The following is a 23,620-nucleotide window of genomic DNA, read 5'->3' on the forward strand; positions in this document are numbered from 1 at the left end:
TCGTGCATAAACATGCTGATGTTTCAAAGTGTTATAGTGTGAGACTCCAAGGCTTTCACAACCAGAATGTAGGCTACTGTGTATTGAGATAATTAACCAAAAATTAAAGTGGTCAACTTTTGTTCACCCTCATGTCATTTAAAACCTGTTAATGACTTCTGTTTAACATAATTTTGAGGCATGTCTCAGGTTTTTATACAGTGGAAGTCAATAGGTTTGTGTTGGTTAGCAGTGTTTTCACACAAATTTTGGGTGTGTTTTCCCTTAATGCATGTATATAAAGATTTGAGTATGTGACGTTGCATAAATCTGTCAGCCACAAAATCTTGAAAAATAATCTAATTATAACTAGTAAAAACTCAGTTGCACTAAACAGCTGATTTTTCAATGTTTTACGATGTTCTTCAATTTGGATGAATTAATACATATGTTTTTTCAATGCGTGCACTTTTAATCTTTGTACAACGCTTCTTTAATGTGTTTGCATTTAGCCTAGCCCTATGCATTCCGATGGCTCCAAACAAAATATTTATTTTGTGCTACCATACTTACGTAACAGTCTTTAAATAAAGAAAACATGGAAGTGTTTGGTGGCATTTAAATTCATTCCTGTTTGGAGCCATAGGAACGAATGGGGCCAGGCTAATTGCTAACACACAAGGTGCTGTACAAAGATTAAAAGTGCACACATTGAAAAAAGATGGGTATGTATGTATTGGTCTAAGTTGAGGTAAGAACATAGTAAAATATTGAAAAACTGTGGTGTTTCTTTTAAGCTATTTTTTAAGACAATATGTGTATAATCCAGAATACACGTGTTAAGATAAACTGTAACAGTGTATACCCCAAAACAAATATGCAATCTTAATTTGATCATTACATGCTTCTTCAATACTGTCATACTAATTTAGCATGTGGCAATAGGGAACTGTTACATGACAAAAGTGACCTCATTGGACCGCCAGATTACTTGTCTATCCCCTAATGAGATTATATAGCACTATTAGCAGTGGAAAGCGGTGAACTAGAAATCCCTGTAAATATCATGGTAAGCAAACATTTGTATTTGTTTTCCAAATTTTGATTTATGTGTTTGAGTCTTTAATGCAGACTCAGTTTGTTGCCTTGATTTTGTTTTTAAAGGTGAGTTTAAACTGGGGCAATGTCTACTCAGTGAATAAGCGTTGTGGTTGGATTCTGTCAGTTAATATTTAGAATATAAAATGTTGTCTTATATTTTTATTTGATAACTGTTTTACAGATTTATGTGACTATTTCAGCCCATTTTAAAAACAATTTTGATTATTTTGTGAAGAAAAAATATTTTTACAGAGATTTGCAGGGTTTATTTTATCTTTTGAACTGTATTTTGTTTAAATGTATGGTCAGGCTTGTGTGAATCAACACACACACAACAACAGAACAGAAAACTGTGATAGTGACTCAGATGAAGGTACAAGTTCAACTTCACATCATTTGCACAAAAATTTAGATGTTTTTTAATGCTGGGCAAAGATTAATCACAATAAATAGCATAGAAAATAAAAGTTTTTATTTTTTGCTTTTATATTTTTTTATTTATTTTTTGCATATGTGTGTACTGTGTGTAATTATGTATATTTAACCACACACACATACATGTTTTCATTTCATATTTATTTATTAACTTTGTTAATTTATAGAATATATAAATAAATATATATACACACGTTAATGTTTCTTAAATACATACATCAATGTATGTGTATTTATATATACCTCATAATTACACACAGCACACACTCATATATTATGCCAAAAATCACATTTATTTTGTGTGCGATTAATCACGATTAATCTTTGCCCTGCACTTATACTTTTAAATGATTGTACACATTGTTGGCTAATGTTTTATTTTTAATGCAGGGTGTAGACAATATAACCAAATGGCTTTGGAGAAATTGTCTATTATGGAGAGACTGGGCCCAAACAGGTGAAATATTAACCCTTCTCTTAATCCTTACCTAAATACGCCCATTCTTTTTTATTACTGTCATTTTTATTTTCATCATTGACAGTCTTGTGTAAAGGAACTTCCTGCAACTATTATTTATTTGTCAAATAAATCATTTTTTTTATTAGGACAAGTATGCAGATCCATACATTGGATTCATGTTACATATATCCTGGTCCATACATATCTGTTATTTCTTTTATAGGGTTGACATGACGGAGGAAGAATTAGAGGTGAGCTCTGTTTTGATTCTTAAAAAATAAATAATAATAATTTACAATAAATTGATTATAAAGAGCTTGTGCTGTTTGTCTTTGGCTAAGTACATAGTCAAAATTAAATTATACAAAAACTATTCTTAAAGACACATCTTGTTCTGGTTGAGGTCACAGGCAGCTTTCTCTGAGCTGTCTATGGCCTTTCGCTGTGATCAGTACACCCTGTGCCAACGACTGGAAGCAGAGGAACATGCACGAAACAAGGCAGAAAGCAACATTAAACTTGAAGTGGAAAGAGGCATGGAAATGCTTCAGGTAAAATCAAATTGAGAAATGATATATTAAAGTAAATTAGAACAACATTTTGCATTTGCTTAACAGTAACCTTTAGTTGGTAATAAAAAGCTTTTACCATTTTTGTCTTTCACAAGACTCTCAGGGGAATGTGTGTAGACACCAAGCGGGTGAGTCTTCTTCAACAGATTGAGCTTTGTTTCAGCATTATTGGAAACACAATTGGACGAATTTCTAACACAGCGGAGGTTTTGGGCGCTGTGCATCAGGTATAGGAACATACCAGGTTATTTACTCTGGTTAGCAAAGCTTGTAAACATTATATAATAGGCTTTGATGTTGATGTAATTGATCCATTTAATTACTGTACTGTATGTGGACTAATTAAAATTGAATCCTATTTTTAGAAAGTGGCTTTGCCATAAATGTTAAATCTGAAGTATTTCTGTGTTTAGGAGGTTAAATCGAGCCGTGCGGTTGAACTGATGGTGGCTCATGTGCAGAACATGAAACGTCGTCACGAGAGGAACAGCGCTGAGCTGGAGGAGATGAAAAAACAGATGGAAAGCAGCAGAGAGCGACAGGCCTGTGAACAGAGGGGTACATGAAAACACTCACTTCACTTTCATGATACAGGTATGAAGTTATTTTGTATCCACTTGCATTGAGTCTAATCTGTTTTACTGCAGAGGAAACTGAAGCAATGGAAAAGGACTCACATAAGGTACTCATCAAATACGTGAGTAGCTTTTTCCTGTATAATACAAATTTTATACAATCGTCAGATTATTTGTAATTTATTGGTTATCAGATTGCCTGTCTTCGGTCTCACTCGCAGTATCAATTACGACGCAGAATCAGTGTATCTATCATCTCAAAGCAAAGCCAGGTCAGTGCATCACAAGTCCTCAAGAGTCATACACCAACAAACAAAACACATCAGTATAAATTTAACATTTAATTTATTTTTTAAAGAGACACAAATCTTTGGAATCGCAAGCCTCAATTTTAATGACCAATGAGGAAGGTGAAGAAAAAGAATCAATCACAAACAAACAAGACCAAGCAAATGCAAGTCTTCTAGAGGACAGAAGGTATGTTTATATTGTTAAAGAAACTTGAAATCAAATTGACTTTCTTATACTCACACCTGGGTCATATTTATTAATTCATATTATTTGGACTATTCAAAGATTTCTCCATTCTGAAGTTTTAGCTCAAAATACCCCACAAATCATGTATTATAGCATATCCAAAATGCCCCTATTTGGGCGGGAACAAAAAGTGCTGTTTTCATGCAAATGAGCTACAGCTTTTGTTTAAAAATAGATCTAAGGGGCTGTCCACATGGAGACGCGTATCACTGTATACGTATAAATATGTTATCGTATTGGCGTTTCATCCACACGGATCCGGCGTTTTTGGAGACTGAATCCGCTATTTTTTTAAACCGGGTCCTAAAGTGGATAAATCTGAAACCGACACCCTTGCGGTTTCGTCTGTACAGCCTATCCGTATATTTTGTGAAGCGAAAACGTCATCACATCACGTGTCGGAAGCGTTACACATAAAAGCAACAACAATAACGGCGGACTACGTGATTTTGTTCGTGCCACAGAAGCTACTAAAGCCTACTAGCTTTATTACAGCAAAATCTATTGCTTCTATGCAATTGTTGTGACCAACAAGCGATAATGGACAACACCATAGGTTGGTTATGCGCATGCTCAAAGTCTTCTTCTTCTTCTTCTTCTCAAGTTTAATGGCAGTTGGCAAACCAAACTTAAATGGTGCATTCCCGCCACCTACTGGATTGGAGTGTGGATAACGTTATGGTAGTAGTGACCTAAATCCTGTTAATTAAAAAAGTATCTTTTAAGAAATTAATTATTCCTTCATATACTTTAACCTGCTTTGGGCAATCACCTAATAATGCTTGCATAGACACAACGTTCATTTCCAACTCGCTTAAAGCTTGAAATAACTTACATCTTTCTCTTGCATAAGCCTCACATTTTAATAATACATGTTCAACTGTTTCCTTTTTTTCCGAGCCACATTTTCCACAATACCCAGTCTGGTGTTTCCCAATTCTGAACATACTTTGATTTAATAAACAATGGCCAATGCGCATTCTTGAAATTAAAACATCCTTCTTCCTGTTTCCAATGCTTCTTCTTTCCAAACCTACTGTTCTTTGAATGTTGTATAAATGTCTACCCTTATTTCCACTGTCCCACTCCTTCTGCCATTTATTCCTAATCTCCTTACTAATTATACTTTTTATCTCGGTCTTACTTAATGCAATTTTAATATCAACTTCTGAAAATTGTATGGCCTGTTTAGCTAAACTATCCACCTCTTCATTTCCCGTCACCCCCATATGAGCTGGTATCCAAAGGAAAGAAATACTGATTCCCAATTGTCTGATTCTGAAAAGACTTTGTAGTATTTCATAAATTAAATCCTGTCTAGCTATAGAAATACCACTTGCTATACTTTCAATTGCAGATAAAGAGTCTGTGCATATAACAGATCTGATTGGTTGAACTTCTTCAACCCACTGTAATGCTAATATAATTGCTATTAATTCTGCTGTAAATACTGAGATGAAATCTGATGTTCTTTTCAAAATGTTGACTTTAAATAGAGGTATACATACTGCTGCAGATGTTGTACCAGAATCTGGATCTTTTGATCCATCAGTATATATCTGGATGGCACTATAATATACATGATCTATGTAATCTTGTACTGTTATGCTATCCAGGATTTTCTCCTCATTATGTTTGTCTTTGTGTAACTGCATATCAATAGAGGGCATGGGAAAAAACAAAGGGGGAATTGCTGGCAGCACCACACTAGAAGCAATATTAAAAACACTAATCCCTATATCTCTAGCCTCCTCATTGATATACCATCCAAAACTAGTTAGTTTTTTCTGGCTATATTCCCAACATTCCCTTAAAACATTTTTAACTGGATGGTTCTCCAACTGACCTTTTATGTTTGCCCAATATCTCATTCTCAATTTTATCCTTCTCATTCCTAGTGGCATAACCCCCATCTCAACATTAAGTGCTGACACTGGTGATGATCTAATTGCTCCACAACATATCCTTAACGCTTGATTCTGAATTGCCTCAATCTTATCCAGTTGAGTTTTTGAGGCAGAACTATAGACCATGCTACCATAATCTATAGCTGCTCCAATAAGTGCCACAGAAATACTTTTGTGCTCAAAGTCTTCTTCTCCGTGTATAGTGTATATCTGTGGCAGAATTACAGCGCCCCATACTGGTCCGGCATATATACTACACCGCTTTCAGTCGGTTTCAGTGGTTTCGTGTTTACGGATAATTTTTTTAGAGCAAGGAAATAAAATGATCGGATAGGGAATGCACCGGCTTCGTGTGGACATAGCCTAAATCTTGTGAATACAGTCTGAAACAATAGTATATTTAGCCACATTAGTGCTTCGTGTTAACAGACATATTAAAAAAAGCTTTTGGATAAATTTAAGGAAGTGGCAGTGGGTGGGGCTTTGTTAGTGTGACATCACATTAACAAGAGAATCAAAACAGCATGTCTAATGAGACTATTTCTGGTTTAATGGGGATAACAAAATCATTGTTCACACACTGCCAACACACATTTATGTCCAAACACCTTGCAAAAGTGAATTTTGCACAATATGGGCCCTTTAAAAATTGACAGGCAGGTGTGTTCAAGCTGAGATTAATCTAAATAGGACAGTACAGTGGATTGAACCTTTCAATATACAGTGGTCAAAGGAACAGCGTATCTTGTGTGTCTTTAGGCAAGGGCTATATCCAAAGGAAAGTCCCTCGCAAACTGCCGACGCTGATACTCCAGAGATGTCATCATCTGCTTCAGCTCAAACTCCTCCAACACAAAGGAATGAGATGGACACGGCTCACTTCAAAAATAGGTCACATCAAACACATATTACTTAATAATCCAAGATAAATTTATGTTCATTGTGTCATATAGACTTGCAAACATAAGGTGTCCAGGAGTCTGTACTTTAATTTTAGTGTTAATACTACATTGGTGCAAATTTTAACACAAATTATATTTTACAAGAGTAACATTATATTAAAGAATAACTTTTTTCATTCAAGTACATAAGTACATTAATAATTAAAATATTTATATGCCCCTTTTATTCCTGACAGCAAGTGTTTGTGTTGTATTCTGCATGATTTTGTTCTACAATCAAACTAAAATGTATTAAATACTGATCCTTTGGTAAAATACCAAAAGCAGCATTTTTTTATTGCAAAAATACAGCAATTGTGAATAAGCAATAAAACAAATACAGGGGGCAGTAGCAGCATTTCACCACTGATGTCACTTTCCTAAAGGCAGAGGAGGAAGTCGGTCTTGGAGTGTAGCTCTGATTGGCTGAAGAGATCTGTGCACTACCTTAGAAACTGTGATAGATGTGTTATGAGCTTGTAAGTTATACACAGATATTCACAAACTGCTTTCTGAAATTCTTTCAATTCACTCTTTCTTATTCATTTGGTCAACCATTTACTTAGTAACGCCCGATAATGTTTGTATTGTTTTTTCTCTCCCCACAGACAGCGCCCCCTGCTGCAGTGGCTGTATCGTTGTCGCTGGATAATCGTTGTCGTCTATTTAACTGTCCTTTGCTCATTAATCTTAATACTAGCAATTTTTGTTGGGTTTCTGCAAACGCCTGTCTTATGGATGTAAATGAAAAAAGAGAAAATGTATTTTATAAAATACAAATGAGTTTTATTGATGGATTTTGAAAAACTGATGAATTCTGTGAAAGCTTTTGGTTACTGTTTGTTAAATGGTTTAGGATTATTTGTTGCAGTGATCTGTATTTTAAAATGTAAAATGCATGAAAATACGTCAATGTGAATCTGTGGTACTGTTTATTGAAGTGTATTATAAATAATATAAAATATAATTTATATGTAGTTAGTATACAAACATAAAAAAATCAGCATTTGGTAATAGGACTCACAGACATTGTGAATTATTTTTTTTAAATGCACATTACAGTAGAATAGCAACATTTAAAAAAAAACTTATTAAAATAAAGCATATGTTAGAAAAATGGGAATATGAATTGAAAAATACAATAAGGAAACATAAATAATGCAAAATAAATATTAATAATGCGTTAATATATAATAAATCATAAGGACACATCTACAAAACATTTGAATTGCGCAAAATCGTGTACCAGACACAAATAGATAGTAAATGGTGTAATGTTCATAGAATTTCAAAGAAGACATTTCTCATTGTCGATAGAAAAAAGTGGACCACACTTTTAATACTAATCATTCAAATTAGAATTATATTAATACATTCATCATAAATATCTGGCATGATTCCTTACAAGGAAGCCATAGACTTAAGTGTTAGTTATCAATGTAAGTTTAAGGATTTGTGGCCTACCATATTATACAGTGGACACACCTCGAATATTGGGTCAAAACGTCTTTGTGACAATTAACATAATTTTCACTATACAGTTGTATTAGTTGAGTCCATTGGCTCAATAAATACAAATAAATGAGTGAGACAGTTTGTCCTTTTTTTTACAAGTTACACCTGACTTACAATCTCCGAGTCTTCTTCCTCATACCACTGCATTGGGGTTCCATCTGCAGCCCTTTGCAGAATCACTTTCTGAGAAACCTGCAAATATACAATAACATTTATAATTTTACTATAAAACAATTTTAATAACACAAATTTTACGCTTTATTTATGGACTTGCTTGCAGTCCTCACCTGTTTGTGAGGGGGAATCCGGTGGTAGGGGGGTGGCTCTGGGCGCTTCATTCGGGTTGATCCCTGTCGTTCGAGTGAGCAAGCCCTGGGCACAGCTAAATTGTTTTTCTGGTGCCAGGATTTAAGTTCCCCTGACACCACATCTCGAGGAAGCACCCGGGCGGGATGGTTAGGGTATTCTTTTAGCGACATCGTGCGGGCCACCTTCGTGTATGGTGGGGGAGGTTTGAGCATTCGTTTGGGTGACGTAACCTCCACCTGAGGTTTACTAATAAGCATGGTAGCAGATTTTGACATGTTTGGTCCAACCCTGAGCCTTCCCATGTCCACTTCAAGTGCCGTCACGTTGTTATTCTTCACCCGATTGGAGCTGGGAATAGGATGAGGTGGGTTGTTGTTGTTATTTTTAAGTGGGCTACGGGTGCTGAGCTGGCCACATGCTTTATTTGCAGTCGTGCGATGGTAGCCGTATGGAGGTGGACATGGTTTGGGTGGATCTGTGGTTGTTTCCCTGCTGGACGAGCTGCTGTATGAAGAGATGGAAAGTTCAGAGCTACTGTCCTCTGAACTGCACTGATACAAGCGCTGGACCGAGTAGGCCAGGGCAAAATCTGTCACTCGCCGACGTGGTAATTTGGTCCGGCCCCGCCATAGATCTGAGCTGGTCTTGGTCAGTTCTGGTTTAGTTCTGGGGAGTCTGTTTGGGAAATCATTTATTTAAACATTACAAAGCAATGTCCTGAGAAACTCTACAATGAGTTTTTAATTCATTTTTAATCGGTTTATTAACTCACACTTGTTGTTTTTAAGACTCTATAATGATATCAGTGTAATGGTGCTTTCACACCAGATGCGGAAGAGGTGGCAAGCGCGAGTGATTTACATGTTGAGTCAATGCAAAGACGCGAATAGGCATCTTGCGGCGCGGATGGCGCGAATTGAGCATTGCCATGTCAGCGTTGAAAAATCTGAAATTTGGCGGATTTTTATGAAGCGTTAACCAATCAGGAGCTTGCTCTAGCAGTCACGTGATTACAGGAAGCAAGCGGAGGCAGAAAAACAAAAAATAACAATGGAGTACAATCATCATCGCTAAGTTACATGAGACATCTTTGTACTAATTTAGATTTAAAAGCATCTTGTTTGAAAGAAAGTGAGTGAGGAGGTCGAACAATCTGGTAAGTTTACTCAATTTGAGCCCCTCCCATGATACGAATATACACCTGAATTTCTCGAATAACTAGAATTTCACGTGCAACTTTCACACGTGAATGAAGCGAGTAAACTTAAAATGTTCAAGCGTCCAACTAAGAGCGAATAGCGCGTTTTTGCCGCCTTTTCCGCCTATGGTGTGAACGCACAGTAATACATATGTCATTACAGACTAACAGTTTTTTAATGTACAAATGCTTGTTGATGTATGGGGAATACCTGAAGGACTGTGAGAACTGTCGGCGCAGTGGCAGCTCTGGGGTGGAGGGGGCGCTGTTTGGCTGATTGTTTCGCATCGGCAAACTTTTAAACACAAACTGTGGTGCTGGGGGGAGATCTGCCAGTCTGGTGTCGGTTGAAAATGTTGGACTGCTGCTGATACAAGAAACCATTTGTGAGAAATCAATATGAAGCATGATCACTCCTCTATTGACATTTTTGGTAATAACCAATGATTTGAAATATCTGCCAAAAAAGTCTTCTTAAAACAGCCATTGCTGTTACAACTGGCAGAAATACATCATCTATCATAGTTTATTTCAAAAGTAGATTATCCTGTAATACCTTGAGCGACTGCTGCAGGCAGAGATTGATGGTTTTGGTTTCTGGTAAGGCTGGTCTAAGCTGGATTCCTTCCATGGAGAGTTTTGGATTGGTGAGGGATCATAATCCAGACTGGAGCTGGAGCTCGATGGCTTGGGGCCGTTTTTGGGTGAGAGAATCAGACGCTGGAAACCGCTGTCTGTGGACGAACCCAGACCGACTGGAGAAAAGAGAGTTGAGTCTGAATCTGTTGATAAAAAACAGTTTATTTGCATTAGTGAAGTCTCAAAGACATATCATGAAAATCTGACTTTTCCATGTTTAAGAGCTATAATTGGGTCCCCAGTGCTTCTATCAATGTAGGAAATGTGAAAAAGAACAAACCAGTAACGTAGTTTTGGTAAACCATTCTCTGCAAGCATGTGAAAAAATAGGTAATTGACATCTGGGTCCCCTGGTGATGTCAGAATGGGGTAAAACCTCCCCTTAATCTGCTCTATCCAACCACGGCCCTGCCATTTAACCCAGAGATCAGCTCATTTGCATTTTAAAGGACACACCCAGAAAGAGCACTTTTTTGCTCACACCTCCAAAGTGGCAATTTTAACAAATTATAATAAATTATCTATATGGTATTTTAAGCTTAAACTTCAGATACGTACTCTGAGGACACCAAAGATTTATTTGACAAGTCTTGTGAAATGTCTCCTTTAAAAAGTAGAGATAAAATACTGTAAAAATTGTGAAAATCTGGAAAATAAAGTTTAGATATTTTGAAAAATAAAAAAACGATGTTTCTTTTTTATTTTGTAAAATTGCAGACTATGTTAGCTCATGTGCATGCTAATATTTAAGTAAAAGAGGGATTCTAAACCTAAGACACTCATAAATTACCTGTGTTATTGTATTTTAATCGTTATATAACATAAATGTTGTTTTAATTAATATAAAACAAAAAAAGCAGCTTTCTCACTGAAGGTTTTATACCTTTGTAAACACTAACAAGCAGAGATGTTGTTTTTTAACTTACCATCATCCAAAACAACAGCATCCGACAGTGAGCTGTCATCAGAAATACCAAGATCTGAAATGAAATTACAAGATTATTTTCAAACAAGGTTATGCGTAACCCTTCTAATAAAATATAGATTAAATAAGAAACAGGGCCCAAACTGAGTGTCTGACCTCTCTGCCTGGACGAATGACAGGTCTGTGGAGAGACGCAGCCGTGGTTAATGCGATGTTTCAGCACAGCATCCTGTAGCTCTTTCAGTTTCCTCTCTTCACGTTTACACTGCTGCAGTCGGCTTTTCCTCACTGGTTTGCTGATGTGCTCCTCCAGGGAAAGCTTACATGCCGCCTCGTAAATTTGCCGTTGCAGTGCAACGTCAGACTCCAGCGCATGCAGCTCAGACTCCTACAGACAAGCATTTTAAGAGGCAGCCACATAATTACGAGCTAAAAATTATAAAATATGGATTCAGTTAAAACTAGTTGTTTAATCCTATAAATACGTGGAAAGTTCTCCGTAATTTATTCCCAGTGCTGTGAATAATAACACTTGATACTGTGTAAATCTAGCCAGGTACGGTCAAGTAACAGCAGCAAGGCTATTAAAATAGTCTCTATGCAGAAAGTGCGGCCCGTACCTCGCCGTCTTGAGAAATAAAACCCTCATCCAGTTTAAAACGGGCTCCGATTCGTCTCCGGACCTGCGGAGGCTTCTCGTCGGGCAGGAGAGGGTAATCCGAGGGCAGTTTTCCAGTTAATTCCTGTTAAAACAAAGATCGCTTTTACGACAAAGAAAATCAACTCTGTTTGTTCGTCAATACTAAACAAAACAAAATCTTTGCTGGGAGCAGATGCTCGTCTTGACATTGTTGAAGCGTCCACAAAAGGGTTTCTATGGTGTAATGATCAGGCCCTTAAATCTTTTCCCTGCTCGGCCAACAGTGAATGACAGACATGTGGGCTAACATGCAAAGAAGCATCTGTTCTTGGCCCTTCGCTTTAATGTCTCTATTGAAGGAAGCGAATTTGATTTACGCCTACAGACCAGCTGACAGAACAACATCCTATTATGAATCATTATGCGTGAAATACAATTTGTCTAATTTCATTTGCATGGAATATCACCTGTTTTTAGGTTATTAAACTATGAAAAACTTTATACTTCATGTCTTTGACTATTACTGAAGTTGTTTTTCAAAGTGTGATGATGTCACTCACAGCCTCTCTAATGCAAAGTTTCTTTAGCTCCAGGACACACATCTCCAGACGGTCTTCGAGGGCCTTCTGCTTCAGCCTCATGGCACGTGTGTGAGCGCTCATGTCTTTCACCGGTGATGTGGGGCTGTCTGGCCCTGGACAACAGGGAAGATTTAGTTACACTAGGGCAAACACATATCGGGCACAATTTTTAGAGCTGTGGCCTGCTATGGCACATTGAGCAGTGGTTCTCAAATGGGCAACCCGAGTTTGAGTCTTGATGGTAAAGAGACCTCCAAAAGCTTTAAATAAGCTTAGTAGGTTGAAATCAATTTAACTAGAACAGGTTTTAATGTCAGTGCAACCTGGTTTACTTAAATGTATGTCATTTTTTTCTTGCCTTCACCACCATATTCACAGTGTTGGAGACTGATAGCATGTTCACAACTTTTAAATAGCTTAGATTTATCATAAACAGTACAAATAAAATCAAAAACCACTCACCAGAGTTTAACATGATTCCACTATCAGAGTCACTGATCTCCTCTTTACAATCCATGACTGTTTTATATTTATATAGTAAATGTCCTGGTCCAGTCTCCAGATGTGACCTGTAGATAAAGAAATGAAAGAGATTGGATTTGATTTCAAGCGCTCTCCATTTAATCCAACTCCCCACAGTCCAGCAACCACTAAGCAAATTTGCTTTCCAAATAGTGGTTTGTGGTCGCACAATTATGTAAAAACCAACCTCCGGAGGTGAACCCTGCACAGGGAGCTCAGCGTCTCCGCATCTGATGCTTAAGACAAAGCAACTGGTCTATTTTCCCCTGTCCACCCCTATTTCAATATGCACACACGCTTACTCCCCCAAAAGTCTGAATGGCTCAAAACACAATAGCAGTTGACCGCACACATGCAGGGGTCTTATCCTCCTCCACGGCACCATGGCGACCTGGATCACTATGACCGAGCAAGCGTGTGTGAATTGTGATGGAGTGTGTTTAGGGGGAACACTAGATGCCCTCGAAGTCAACAGATGGCAAAAGGGACTCTCCCCTCCTAAAGGCTGCACCTGTTTCTCTCCAAACCCCCCCTCGCTTTAGTCTCCAGATTTTGAAGTATAACAATGTCTTCGTGCAACATCGGCCCTAGGCGGGAGATGCTGATAACTCAGATAACCATGTCAGGGGTTCTCCTATTACGACGAATAAAAGTGCAAGCAATGTTCTTTTGACTTTGAACAGATAACATTTTGGCATCTCAGATTGTCTCAGAAATTTGGACGTCTTACATTTCAGGGCCCTTAAAAAGAAAACCACACAAAGAGAAGAGACATGTGGCTATAGCAATTATTGTGTTATTGTAAATGAATCCATCTATGCATCTGGGAGAGTTATAGATTGACAAAACTTTTTACCTGATAATGTTAATTGTTAGAACAGGCAGGAAACTTACATTTTCCTCCATTAACATTACAATGAATTATATACGATTATTATATAAGATTTAAAGTAATATTTAGCTCTTTTTATTGCAACACTACTCTGAGGTAACTTTTTCCCAGAAGAGATGATCAGCGACCCTGGTATATAAAATGAGCAAAGGTGTCACACAGACCAAGATCTAGGACAGACAAGTGTATTTATATAAATGCTATTTTAGGAGAAATCTGGATGCCCACCCACATCATTAGGGAAAACATCTTTGCTAATGGGTCTTATCATTACTCTTCCTGAGCAGTGAGGAAGTCTGTTGATATGAGAAAATCTGACAGGATGTGACTGTGGAGCTACTAAAGGCTCATCATCATTTAATCCTGTAATGCTTGTGGATAGATGCAAGATGGCACAATAGAAACTCCAGTGACTGAAAATATACCAGTAAAGCTCTGTGTCAACAAGCCAGAGCGGGCAGTTTGCTGAGAGGACACTATCTGCATTGGCCAGTAAGAGAGAGCGGCTGATGAAACCGCTGCGGGAATTAGGTCACTGTAACAAACTACGCTATAAAAAAATCCTGTTAAAGCTACCGGTAAAAAAACTGGCAGCTGTGGTTGCCAGAAATTCACTTTAAAAATTACAATGATCACATGCAGGCATTTTGGAGCCTGTATATTCTGCAGTGCACATTAAGCAAATTGTTAAGATGCAAAACCCTCTAAGTACATCTGACATGTTTTCTTATATGTTTAGGTTCAGTTTCACTTTAATGACAATGAGTCAGTAATTCAAATGCCTTATTTTCACAATATCACTTCATTAGTCATTTCATTGGTTTTTAACATTTAAAAAAGTTTTTTGCTGCAAAACCCTCTAAGTGTCTCTGACATGTTTTCTTATATGTTTAGGTTCAGATTCACTTTAATGACAATGAGTCAGTAATTCAAATCCCTTATTTTTACAAATGTCACTTCATTAGTCATGTCATTGGTTTTTAACATTTAAAAAAGTTTTTTGCTGCAAAACCCTCTAAGTGTCTCTGACATGTTTTCTTATATGTTTAGGTTCAGTTTCACTTTAATGACAATGAGTCAGTAATTCAAATGCCTTATTTTCACAAATGTCACTTCATTAGTCATTTCATTGGTTTTTAACATTTAAAAAAGTTTTTTGCTGCAAAACCCTCTAAGTGTCTCTGACATGTTTTCTTATATGTTTAGGTTCAGTTTCACTTTAATGGCAAAGAGTCAGTATTTCATATCCCTTATTTTCACAAATGTCACTTCATTAGTCATGTCATTGGTTTTTAACATTTAAAAAAATCCTGCAAAACCCTCTAAGTGCATGCAAGCTTTTTGTCAAAAACCTCTAGTTCTTTAGAGAAGATATAGTAAACAGTTGCAAAATCACTGAGGATGCAACTATGTCAAAAAAAAAATTCTATTCTATTCTATTCTAAGTCTATAGTGTAGAATTTGTCTATTTTTCTTGCTTTATTTAGCAAAAGGCAACTCATCCTATTCTGAGGTGGTCTAACTGCAGTGAGCTCCACCCTGCAAACACATTAGACCAGCAGACTTGATTACAAAAGCTCATTAAACTCGATGAGCCGACAGGACGCAGTTTTCTCGACAGTGATCTTAGCAAAAGGATAACACTACAGATCCACCCATCCTCTCAGCGCAGTCAAGCGTGAAGATGAGCCATCAGTTTTCTGTAGTCTGCAATTCCCATGTGCTGTCTACTGCATCTCGAAATTCCCCGACACCCTTTCCTGTGAGTCTGTGGGGCTGTGATCTATTGGAATGCCAAACCAGCCAAATTTCAGTCCTGCTGTGGCCAGGTTTGGAATTCCCAGAGAGGGCTGGAGCTTGGAAAGTCTGACAGGAGACTTGAATGGGAACCAGAATGTATACAGAGCCTGTTATTATAGAGATGCTGAATCGTGTGGACGCAGATGTTATGTGAGCAACAGAATTTACTGTGTGACTTATTTCCGCAGCTGGTGCAAAGCCAAAAACCAGTTGAATGCTAATGAAGCCATCCAAAACACGGTAGAGAGAGGGATGGGGAAAGAGAGATAGAGACTTCAAAGGAGAGCAAAATCCAAATGAATGACTTTGATCATGCCAATCAATGAAGATGAAAAGATTAAACAAAACACATGACAAGCTCTGTGAAGTGAAAACACATTAAGCTAATACCTTTAGAAAGTAAAAGTTTTCTGTCCCACCTTCCTTTATGAACAGACATCGATAAGCAGTCAATCTGTGTCACAACTTATTAATTCAAAAACAGACCACCCTTATCTGCATTTGTTGACAAAGTGAGGGCTGTATACATAAGCTAATTTAGTCTTAATTAATTTACATTTCTCTTTATGTGTTTGTGACACGTTTAATCCAAAATAATTTATAATGAACATCTAACTGGACGTCTGACTTTTAGATCAACTGATCTGGATCAACATTTAACTAAATATGCACACGCAAGTCGCAAAAACAAAGATGGTTTAGGGATTTTAGAGCATTTAGAGGAAATAAAAATCCTTTAACAGTGTTTGTTTACATAGGAGACAACCTCAAAATAAATTATATCAGCAAAGTCAACTCAGACTTGCTTTCTAAACAATCTGTTGTACTATGCATGATTGATTGAATAAAGGTTAGATGATCTCGTAAGTAATGGTAAAACTGAATTGGTCCATACATCCAGGAGCCTATTATACAATGACCAGTCTTTTAATGTTTACTTTAAACATCTACTGTTTACTATAGGACAAACAATAAATCACGTAAATGCTTACAAACTTAAATGTAGCCTTCTAGAAAATGAACTAAGCATGTGACAGAATTATTACGTACAATAAATGTGTTTACTACTATAATACAGATGCAATTCAGTGCTGCTCTACTTCAACCTGATTTAAATGCAAGTGTAGTATGCCTCTGGGAGAAAAAATTAAATAAAAATTATGCATAGTCATCATCGTACCTTTCTTTGCAGTATCCAGCCCAGTGCACCTCTCTCTCTTCACTCCATAATATCGCATATAGGCGTGAGCCGGCAGAATCCACAGTGATGATGGGCTGCGGCGTATTGCCTGTACTCAAACTGGGCGAAAGCCGCTGGACTGTACCATCGCGCATCTATATGGGGGGATTCTCACACGCCTAAAACATTTTTCCAGTTGGTATTGTTGACGCCACAGGACAAAAATTACAGTGGGCTATTTTCTTGTCTAATGAAGTAAAAAGCAACAAATGTTATTACGCTTAAAAACAAATTAGGAGATAAAAAACAGGACCGCACCACCGCATCTGTCCCCTTTCCTCAATGTTTGCTAGGATGCTTTGGAAGCGCGTGTGATCTTTTGAAGGCAGCGCACGCTTCTTTAGCAGTGGGCGTGTCTGAACGTGAATAGAGCCAGCGGGAGAAGAGAAAGACAATAAAAGAGTTAAACAAGAGACGGGTGCCCGAGACAGCTGGCAAATAGTGCTGTGGACTTTATGAATAGCCTCTAAAATGGCACACAGCCACAACTTTGTTTTTCTGCATAGCAACATGCTTGAAAGTGTACAGCGGGCAAATTTGTTGAAACATAGGACGTTACTGTCATGAGGTTATGAAGATGTGATGTATATATGGCGACAGCACAACATGGCTCGAGTGGCTTCTTTCAAACGGTCCTTTGTTGCTTCCTATTTGCATCCTGTTGTTACCTCCCTGATAAAATGGGCCACGGCAGATGGTCGGCTTTCTTTCCCCTCGACTTTAAACATCAGATAATTAAACATGTCTTAATTTCCATGTTAAAGGAAAAGTCCACTGAGATTTCTGTCCGCATGCGCAGAAGCGGCACTTGTAAAGTAGGGAGACACAAAGATGTGGGAATTTCTGAAATGAGGAAAAATTGCTGCCGCCATCATAAGGGTGTGAATAATATTCAGTTTATATTTTTAGCCTATACTGTTCCAAAAGCTTAAAAAAAAACACTATGTGTGAACAAATGTGAACTCATTACTCTTCCTTATAACTCAATTTAATAAATTAATCAACACAATGTAACATGTACAATACATATTTAATTTCATTGAAAATTTACAGATCATCTTAACAAGTTTCAAATATGGGGGTTAATTACAAACAACATTCAGCCTCTGTATGCCACTCTTATATTACACCAAAACATTTTTTTTTATTAAATTACAACAATACACATATTGTAAAAATGAAAAGGCGCGTCTTCTCCACTCAAGCTTCTGTTTTAATCTGCAATCTGTATACGCCGCAGATTTTCTTTCACTCGTACAAATTCTGGAACATTCTTCTTATCTTCTAGACGCCTCTTTTCCTCCATTTCATACTGCAGAGACATTTTAAACAGCAATGAACCTTCTAAAACACTTATTACCCAGTCTATGAAAACCAATCAGTCATTTGTGAGTTATCATTTTCAAAGTAAAATAATCCTACATAAATGTAAAGAACATTCGTTGAAACACCTTGATATAATATTGACAGTCAAAATAAGGTCATGTAAAAGATTTGATGCTGATCTCAGAATTAAATTATGAGGTATACCCCTAGTTTCACAGACACGCTTAAGATAGTCCTAGACTAAAACACGCGTTTAAACGTTCTCAGCTGAAAATAACTTGCAACCCATTTTTTAAACCCTAGTTAGTGTGTAATGTTGATATAATAGCACAAATAATACCTGTAAAATGATAAAGCTCAAAGTTCACTGCCAGGCGGTATATTTTCTTAAAGCCTACAGCGAACAGCCGGTTTGGACTACAGTCCTCTTTTTCCTACTTTTAAAGAGTAACTAAACCCTAAACCAACTTTTTTTAGTTAATGATCTGTAAGAATGATGCTTTATTAGTGCTGTTCATTGATTTTAGTAAGTTTTTTGACATTTGGATATAAAGTGTTTCAATACTACAATATATGGTGTAAAAACGTCTGATTGCTGCCCTCTTCAGGTTGAACAGTGGCTACTGCAGTTGAATTTTCCCATTGGATGTTGGGTCCAAAAAAATGACTCGTGACGTAAGCAGATTCAAGCTCACCACGGCCTTGTTACGATCTCACCACACACTTGAGCTTAGTTCGTCCCCTCTATCTTCGTTGGGATCTGCCCACTTTTCTTGCATTTTTCAAATATTGCCAGTGGGTGGAGTCAGGCTCTGAACAAGGGTTTAGTTACTCTTTAATGACGTCAGTAGAACAGTTTTTTTTTTACTAAACTCCGCCCACAGGAATATGTCCACAACTAAGATAACGACAAGCTAATGCAGAGTTCAGACTGCATGATTTTCAAACTAGTCGGGTCACAGGTGTGACCTTTAAAATATGCCAGTGCCATTGTTTTGTTTCAAGATACACACCAGTAACATGTGTGTCAAAGGCATGTTTATAAAAAAAGCTTAAATGTCTTAATTTAACTAAGGCCTTGTCGGTGTAGTGAATGCTGATGATGTTGCGCTAACATCTGTTGCAGCCATCACAGCCTATGATTCACTACGCATCATTATCATACAGTCTACATGCTTGTCATACCCAAATTTAAACGTTAAATGATGCAGAGTGTGATAAGGGAATGATTTTAAAGGACGGTAAAAATCCTGCAGTGTATCCCAGGCTTTAGCCTGTTAATGTTACAGACAGGGTCACAATGTGTCAAACTTTGACACGGTAATAAATACAATACTCTGCATGCACTGATAAACAAAACTGTGGCAAAGAAGCTAAATTTACCACCAGGAGAAACTCTCCTGACTTTCATTTTGGTAAAAAAAGTGGGTCAGAACCTCCTGCAGTTTTTGTTGCCTCTTCCGGAGCTCCTGTTCGAGGTCTGAAGGAGGTCGAAGTGCGAGTTCCTCCTCTCTGTGTAAGTCAAGCCTCCTCTGCTCTAACACACGCTTCAGCTCTGGTTTCTCCTCCAACAGCAGACCTCTGAGAAATAGCCACATGTTCAAATCACAAATCTTTAAATGTACCTTAACCTATTTTTTAGGTTTTACTTTAATATTTATTAATTATTCATGTTTAATAGGATTTAAATAAGGATACGTTTACTTTGTGTTTTTCCTTATTTGCTGCAAAAAAGCAACTAAAATACATTTTCATCAGGAAAGGATTATTCACTCACTTTTTATGGCCAAGCAAAAGCTCCTTATGGAGTTTCTGGCGACTGGGACTCTCATTGAACGAACCATTCAGTTTTCTGAGCTGAAAGACTTCTTCCTCAACACCTGTGCCCTCCTGGGCCACTGAAAGATGACACACATAATTCTCTATAAGGAGAAAGACAGAAATCAACTTTTGGACTCAACTATACAAATCATAGGGTATTAATGCTCTTTAATGACGCTTTAATGAGATGCAAGTGAATATATATACAGCAATACCTGTGTGATGTTTATTACAGATTAAATATAAAATGCAACACATATCCAACACAGACAGTGACTGTACCTTTTCTGTGATGTCTAAATCCCGGCTGCTGGAAAATTAAAATAAAGATCAGTACAATTCAAACAAACATTTTTAGATGTTGTATAAATGTATATATAGAAACAAATTACAACTTCAATAACTAGTGTTGTCCTGAGGAAACAGAAGAATCAAAATAGCTTAGTAGGCTTTATGTCCTAATACAGGTTAATGAACCAAAAGACTATTAAAAGTGCAAGACAGGAACTTTATTTTCAAATATTCAAATTACTAACTAAACTCAGTAAAATTAGTAAATGTGTCTCATGTAGAGTGAACATGAAGACAGATGAATTAAACCTTTAACGTTTGTGAATTAGCTCTACACTGCATTTGGAAGCAGTATGCTGCTTGAGAGTGCCTCCACGTATATAAGGGTAATCGCTAATCTTCCCAAGAACCAGGAAGTCTCCATTTCTGAATGAGACATTAAGCTGCTGGGCATCCTGCCCACCATCCTCAGTCCACAGCAGGGTGTAGAACCAAGACAGGAATAAACAAGCTTGCTCTGTTCTCACAGTGACACACTCAGGAGCCCTCGGTGTGTCCGCCTCGGTGTGTCCGCCACGCCAACCACACCCTACCCAAACCTCTTAATGCATGACTCTGCAGGTGATGTTGACCATACTGTTTAATATTAATTTGCCAGACCCAGATGAAAAAAGAAAAACCTCATTACATAACAGCCAGTCGGAATTTGTGGCATTTAAAAGGAGACTAAATCGCATCTTTCTTCAGCAGGTTAACTACATTATTTCTTAGTTTATAGATTTATAAACTGTCTGACTTGTTAAAGCCTTGATATTGTTACTTCATTTTAAGCTCCAAGGCAGAAGTCTCAAAACATTATAAGGTTGTGCTTGGAGCTTCATAAAACTGCTAAAAGTTGGGATACACATCACCATGGGATGTTTATCTGTATAAAAAGGTTTAATTCCACTTTTAAAATTAACAATGCAAAATAGCTGGACATCATAAATATTTTGACTATATCTATACAACACATTTTAATTAACAATTGAGGAACTCAAGTCTTTGTAGGAACCAAAATGCAATAATATACCCAACATAAAACGAGACTAGCTTTCTCTAACAAACCCTAGCAGCCAGTAAAGGTTCAAAATAATCCTTTGTTGATCAAATAAACTTAATTAAGAAACACCCATTCTTAACACTTACCTCGATACATACAGTTGATTGCTTATTGGTTGGGTTAAGATCCAGCATTATGCAGTCTAGAGAGTGTGATCTTCAGTGATTGCGTTTACTCTGTTTATGTTCAGTAATGCTGCTAGTAGACATATCCGTTCAAGCTCATTACGACATTCAAGATTAACCTGCACCTAGGAGCACGCGGAATGTCAGATTAACTAATTACCGCAGACATCACATGAGTGCTCTTCTATGAACTTTTAATCATTTCATTAAGCAAAATGATAATATAACACTTAAACGCACGACCATCAGCACTTTTATCTTAAAAATAAAGAAGAAGAAAAATGTTAGCTTTATGAGCATACAGCAGTAAGAACTTATATTGGAAGATTAAAGTGCCTTACCGTTAGCGACCGCACGAGGGCACTGTGATTTTTGCGACTGTGTAAATGTTTCCCAGCATTCCACACTTCTATATAATGACGTCAAACAGGAAGTAAGTTCATTTGTGTGTGAGTCGTGTGTGTGAGGTGAGTGTTCGACTGCGTTTGTATGTTTTGTGTTTATGTTTAAAAAAAATCTACACCGTGATCTTATTTGATCTGATCCTTGTTGCCCTGCTCGGATTCAGAGATGATAGTAACCGACTCGCGAGCTCCTGTAGCGATGATCGTGAGGCATTTTCACATAACTCGGGGCAACTGCAGTTCAAGCTGTGGTGAGAAGTGATGAATCTGATCAGATATACAAGAGCAGACTGGTTATTGGGTTTTTACCCAGTGATTTCTGTTTGTTCAGTGAGTATATAAGCGATCCTGATCTCACCATAACTTTCAAAAGTGAATCCCCGTAGTAATGTGTTGAGCATCACAGAGCTGCACGCCACGGAGGCTTATTTTGTAAACCTTATAACTGTTAGTAAACACAGACTGCGTTGTACATTTTTAAACTTTGTGTTTTCTCCTATCATCCCAAAGAGAGACCACACCAGAATATTTTTTCCCTTTTTATTACTGTTTATTTGTTTTATTGTTTTATTTAGGAGGGTTTCAAACTTTTACGTGGAGTAAAAGCCGCCATCATGCTTCCTTGAGTAACCTCGGTTTGTAGAGGCCGAGTGGTGGGACTCTGTAATTAAAAATAAACTTTAAGATACCACACTAATGTACATATATTCATTTTAATACTGTGATTTGACATTTTATTTTTTGTTTAATAAAGTAAAATCACACCCACCTATTGTCCCTTTAATACTGTGTATGGAGGCTTTCTGTGAGTCGACCCACACTTTAATTCCTTTGTATTCGGCCTCACGTACTGGAACTTCTGAATTCTTGCTGTTTTATACGATATGGGTGGGTAATGAAATAAAGTTGAAACAATGTTTATACAATTTGTCTTATTTTATCATTTAAAAGTAGCGTACTTTAAATTTTGATAGGATTTATTCATATTGTCAGTGCTTACCCATTGTCCTCTGAAACGGTTTCTTTCTGTGTCACAGTATGGCTCTTGTTCTTAAATAATCCAATGTGATGATTATATATCGATTTTAGATGGATGTCCAGACTGTCTCGTGGTGCCTAGTAACACGTCAATTAATAAAATCACTAAATCCGATAAAATGGGATTAGGATAAGATTTTATAAAGGGTATTGTGTTTTATGTAATAACCAGTTATGTAAAATCGTCCGATGTATAAAGCAACTCACTGTATTATCCCGATTAAAGATATTTCGACGGGAACTAGACATTGTTTCCGTGTTGTAGAGTCTCCTCCACGGTTCATTATTTTGAGCAAGATGTGTTGGTTCCTCATAAAACAATTTCTGCACATAAAGTAAAAAAAAACACATCTAAATAAAATAAACCATTAAAGGATGTTTAAACATCATTGTATATTGTGGACAAAATAATTCTGTAACATTTACTGGTTTAAAGAAAAGAGGCTATTCAATTTTTACATTTAACATCACATTTAAACCAGCCTACCTGAATTTCCTTACTCCCTGTGAAAGTATTGTCGTTCTCATATCGCGGGAACGGGAAAGGATCTCGTTCTCGTGGCATATTCCGGTAATATGTCCAGTTTATTGCTGGAATGTTCAGATCTGTGGTTTAGGATCTTTTCGACCAACAATTGTTGTTTCTCCCATCGTTGCCTAGAAACCAACTTTGAGAGTCAGTTCTGTCGCACCACACAGCGCGAGGCGTTAAAAATTGATACGCAAGCTTTATAGATCTCATTTG

General features: G+C 37.2%; 4 protein-coding genes and 1 non-coding gene across 11 annotated transcripts; 2 read left to right on the top strand and 3 right to left on the bottom strand.

Moving 5' to 3' along the window:
* Window positions 1–648: 648 nt before the first annotated feature.
* On the top strand, window positions 649–7,256 carry LOC135729369 (uncharacterized). Of its 4 annotated transcripts, none has more exons than XM_065246978.2 (12): window positions 649–1,453; window positions 1,906–1,972; window positions 2,199–2,226; window positions 2,386–2,526; window positions 2,643–2,774; window positions 2,961–3,105; window positions 3,195–3,244; window positions 3,317–3,394; window positions 3,481–3,599; window positions 6,326–6,457; window positions 6,894–6,986; window positions 7,116–7,256. In XM_065246978.2, exons 1-12 carry the CDS (start codon window positions 1,378–1,380, stop codon window positions 7,249–7,251), a joined length of 1,197 nt encoding a protein of 398 aa, XP_065103050.1. In that variant the 5' UTR covers window positions 649–1,377; the 3' UTR covers window positions 7,252–7,256. The 4 variants fall into 4 exon arrangements, with proteins under 4 accessions (XP_065103050.1, XP_065103052.1, XP_065103051.1 ...); XM_065246980.2 differs by having other exon boundaries at window positions 3,344–3,394; XM_065246979.2 differs by having other exon boundaries at window positions 3,195–3,229.
* Window positions 7,257–7,281: 25 nt separating this feature from the next.
* Window positions 7,282–16,882, bottom strand: inavaa (innate immunity activator a). 3 transcript variants are annotated; one of them, XM_065246972.2, is made up of 10 exons: window positions 16,709–16,882; window positions 12,777–12,883; window positions 12,294–12,427; window positions 11,714–11,836; window positions 11,250–11,481; window positions 11,095–11,148; window positions 10,086–10,311; window positions 9,741–9,896; window positions 8,310–9,006; window positions 7,282–8,214 (listed from the first exon to the last, which is right to left on the bottom strand). In XM_065246972.2, the coding sequence occupies exons 1-10, from the start codon at window positions 16,861–16,863 to the stop codon at window positions 8,122–8,124; spliced, it is 1,977 nt and encodes a 658-aa protein (XP_065103044.1). In that variant the 5' UTR covers window positions 16,864–16,882; the 3' UTR covers window positions 7,282–8,121. The 3 variants fall into 3 exon arrangements, with proteins under 3 accessions (XP_065103044.1, XP_065103045.1, XP_065103046.1); XM_065246973.2 differs by having other exon boundaries at window positions 9,741–9,893; window positions 16,709–16,878; XM_065246974.2 differs by having other exon boundaries at window positions 12,294–12,417; window positions 16,709–16,737.
* A 922-nt stretch (window positions 16,883–17,804) lies between these two features.
* LOC135730026 (protein FAM107B) lies at window positions 17,805–21,551 on the bottom strand. Of its 2 annotated transcripts, none has more exons than XM_065247923.2 (5): window positions 21,395–21,551; window positions 20,198–20,225; window positions 19,872–20,016; window positions 19,531–19,675; window positions 17,805–18,080 (listed from the first exon to the last, which is right to left on the bottom strand). In XM_065247923.2, the coding sequence occupies exons 1-5, from the start codon at window positions 21,440–21,442 to the stop codon at window positions 17,982–17,984; spliced, it is 465 nt and encodes a 154-aa protein (XP_065103995.1). In that variant the 5' UTR covers window positions 21,443–21,551; the 3' UTR covers window positions 17,805–17,981. The 2 variants fall into 2 exon arrangements, with proteins under 2 accessions (XP_065103995.1, XP_065103997.1); XM_065247925.1 differs by lacking the exon at window positions 21,395–21,551 and adding an exon at window positions 20,516–20,563.
* Window positions 21,552–21,805: 254 nt separating this feature from the next.
* LOC135730542 (small Cajal body-specific RNA 2) lies at window positions 21,806–22,194 on the top strand. The gene has a single exon (XR_010526014.1).
* Window positions 21,926–23,517, bottom strand: cfap276 (cilia and flagella associated protein 276). Its single transcript, XM_065247922.2, has 5 exons — window positions 23,363–23,517; window positions 23,083–23,199; window positions 22,838–22,953; window positions 22,607–22,707; window positions 21,926–22,498 (listed from the first exon to the last, which is right to left on the bottom strand). The coding sequence occupies exons 1-5, from the start codon at window positions 23,438–23,440 to the stop codon at window positions 22,428–22,430; spliced, it is 483 nt and encodes a 160-aa protein (XP_065103994.1). The 5' UTR covers window positions 23,441–23,517; the 3' UTR covers window positions 21,926–22,427.
* Window positions 23,518–23,620: the final 103 nt, after the last annotated feature.

This window comes from Paramisgurnus dabryanus, chromosome 11, assembly GCF_030506205.2.
Source record: "Paramisgurnus dabryanus chromosome 11, PD_genome_1.1, whole genome shotgun sequence".
Classification (NCBI taxonomy): Eukaryota; Metazoa; Chordata; class Actinopteri; order Cypriniformes; family Cobitidae; genus Paramisgurnus; species Paramisgurnus dabryanus.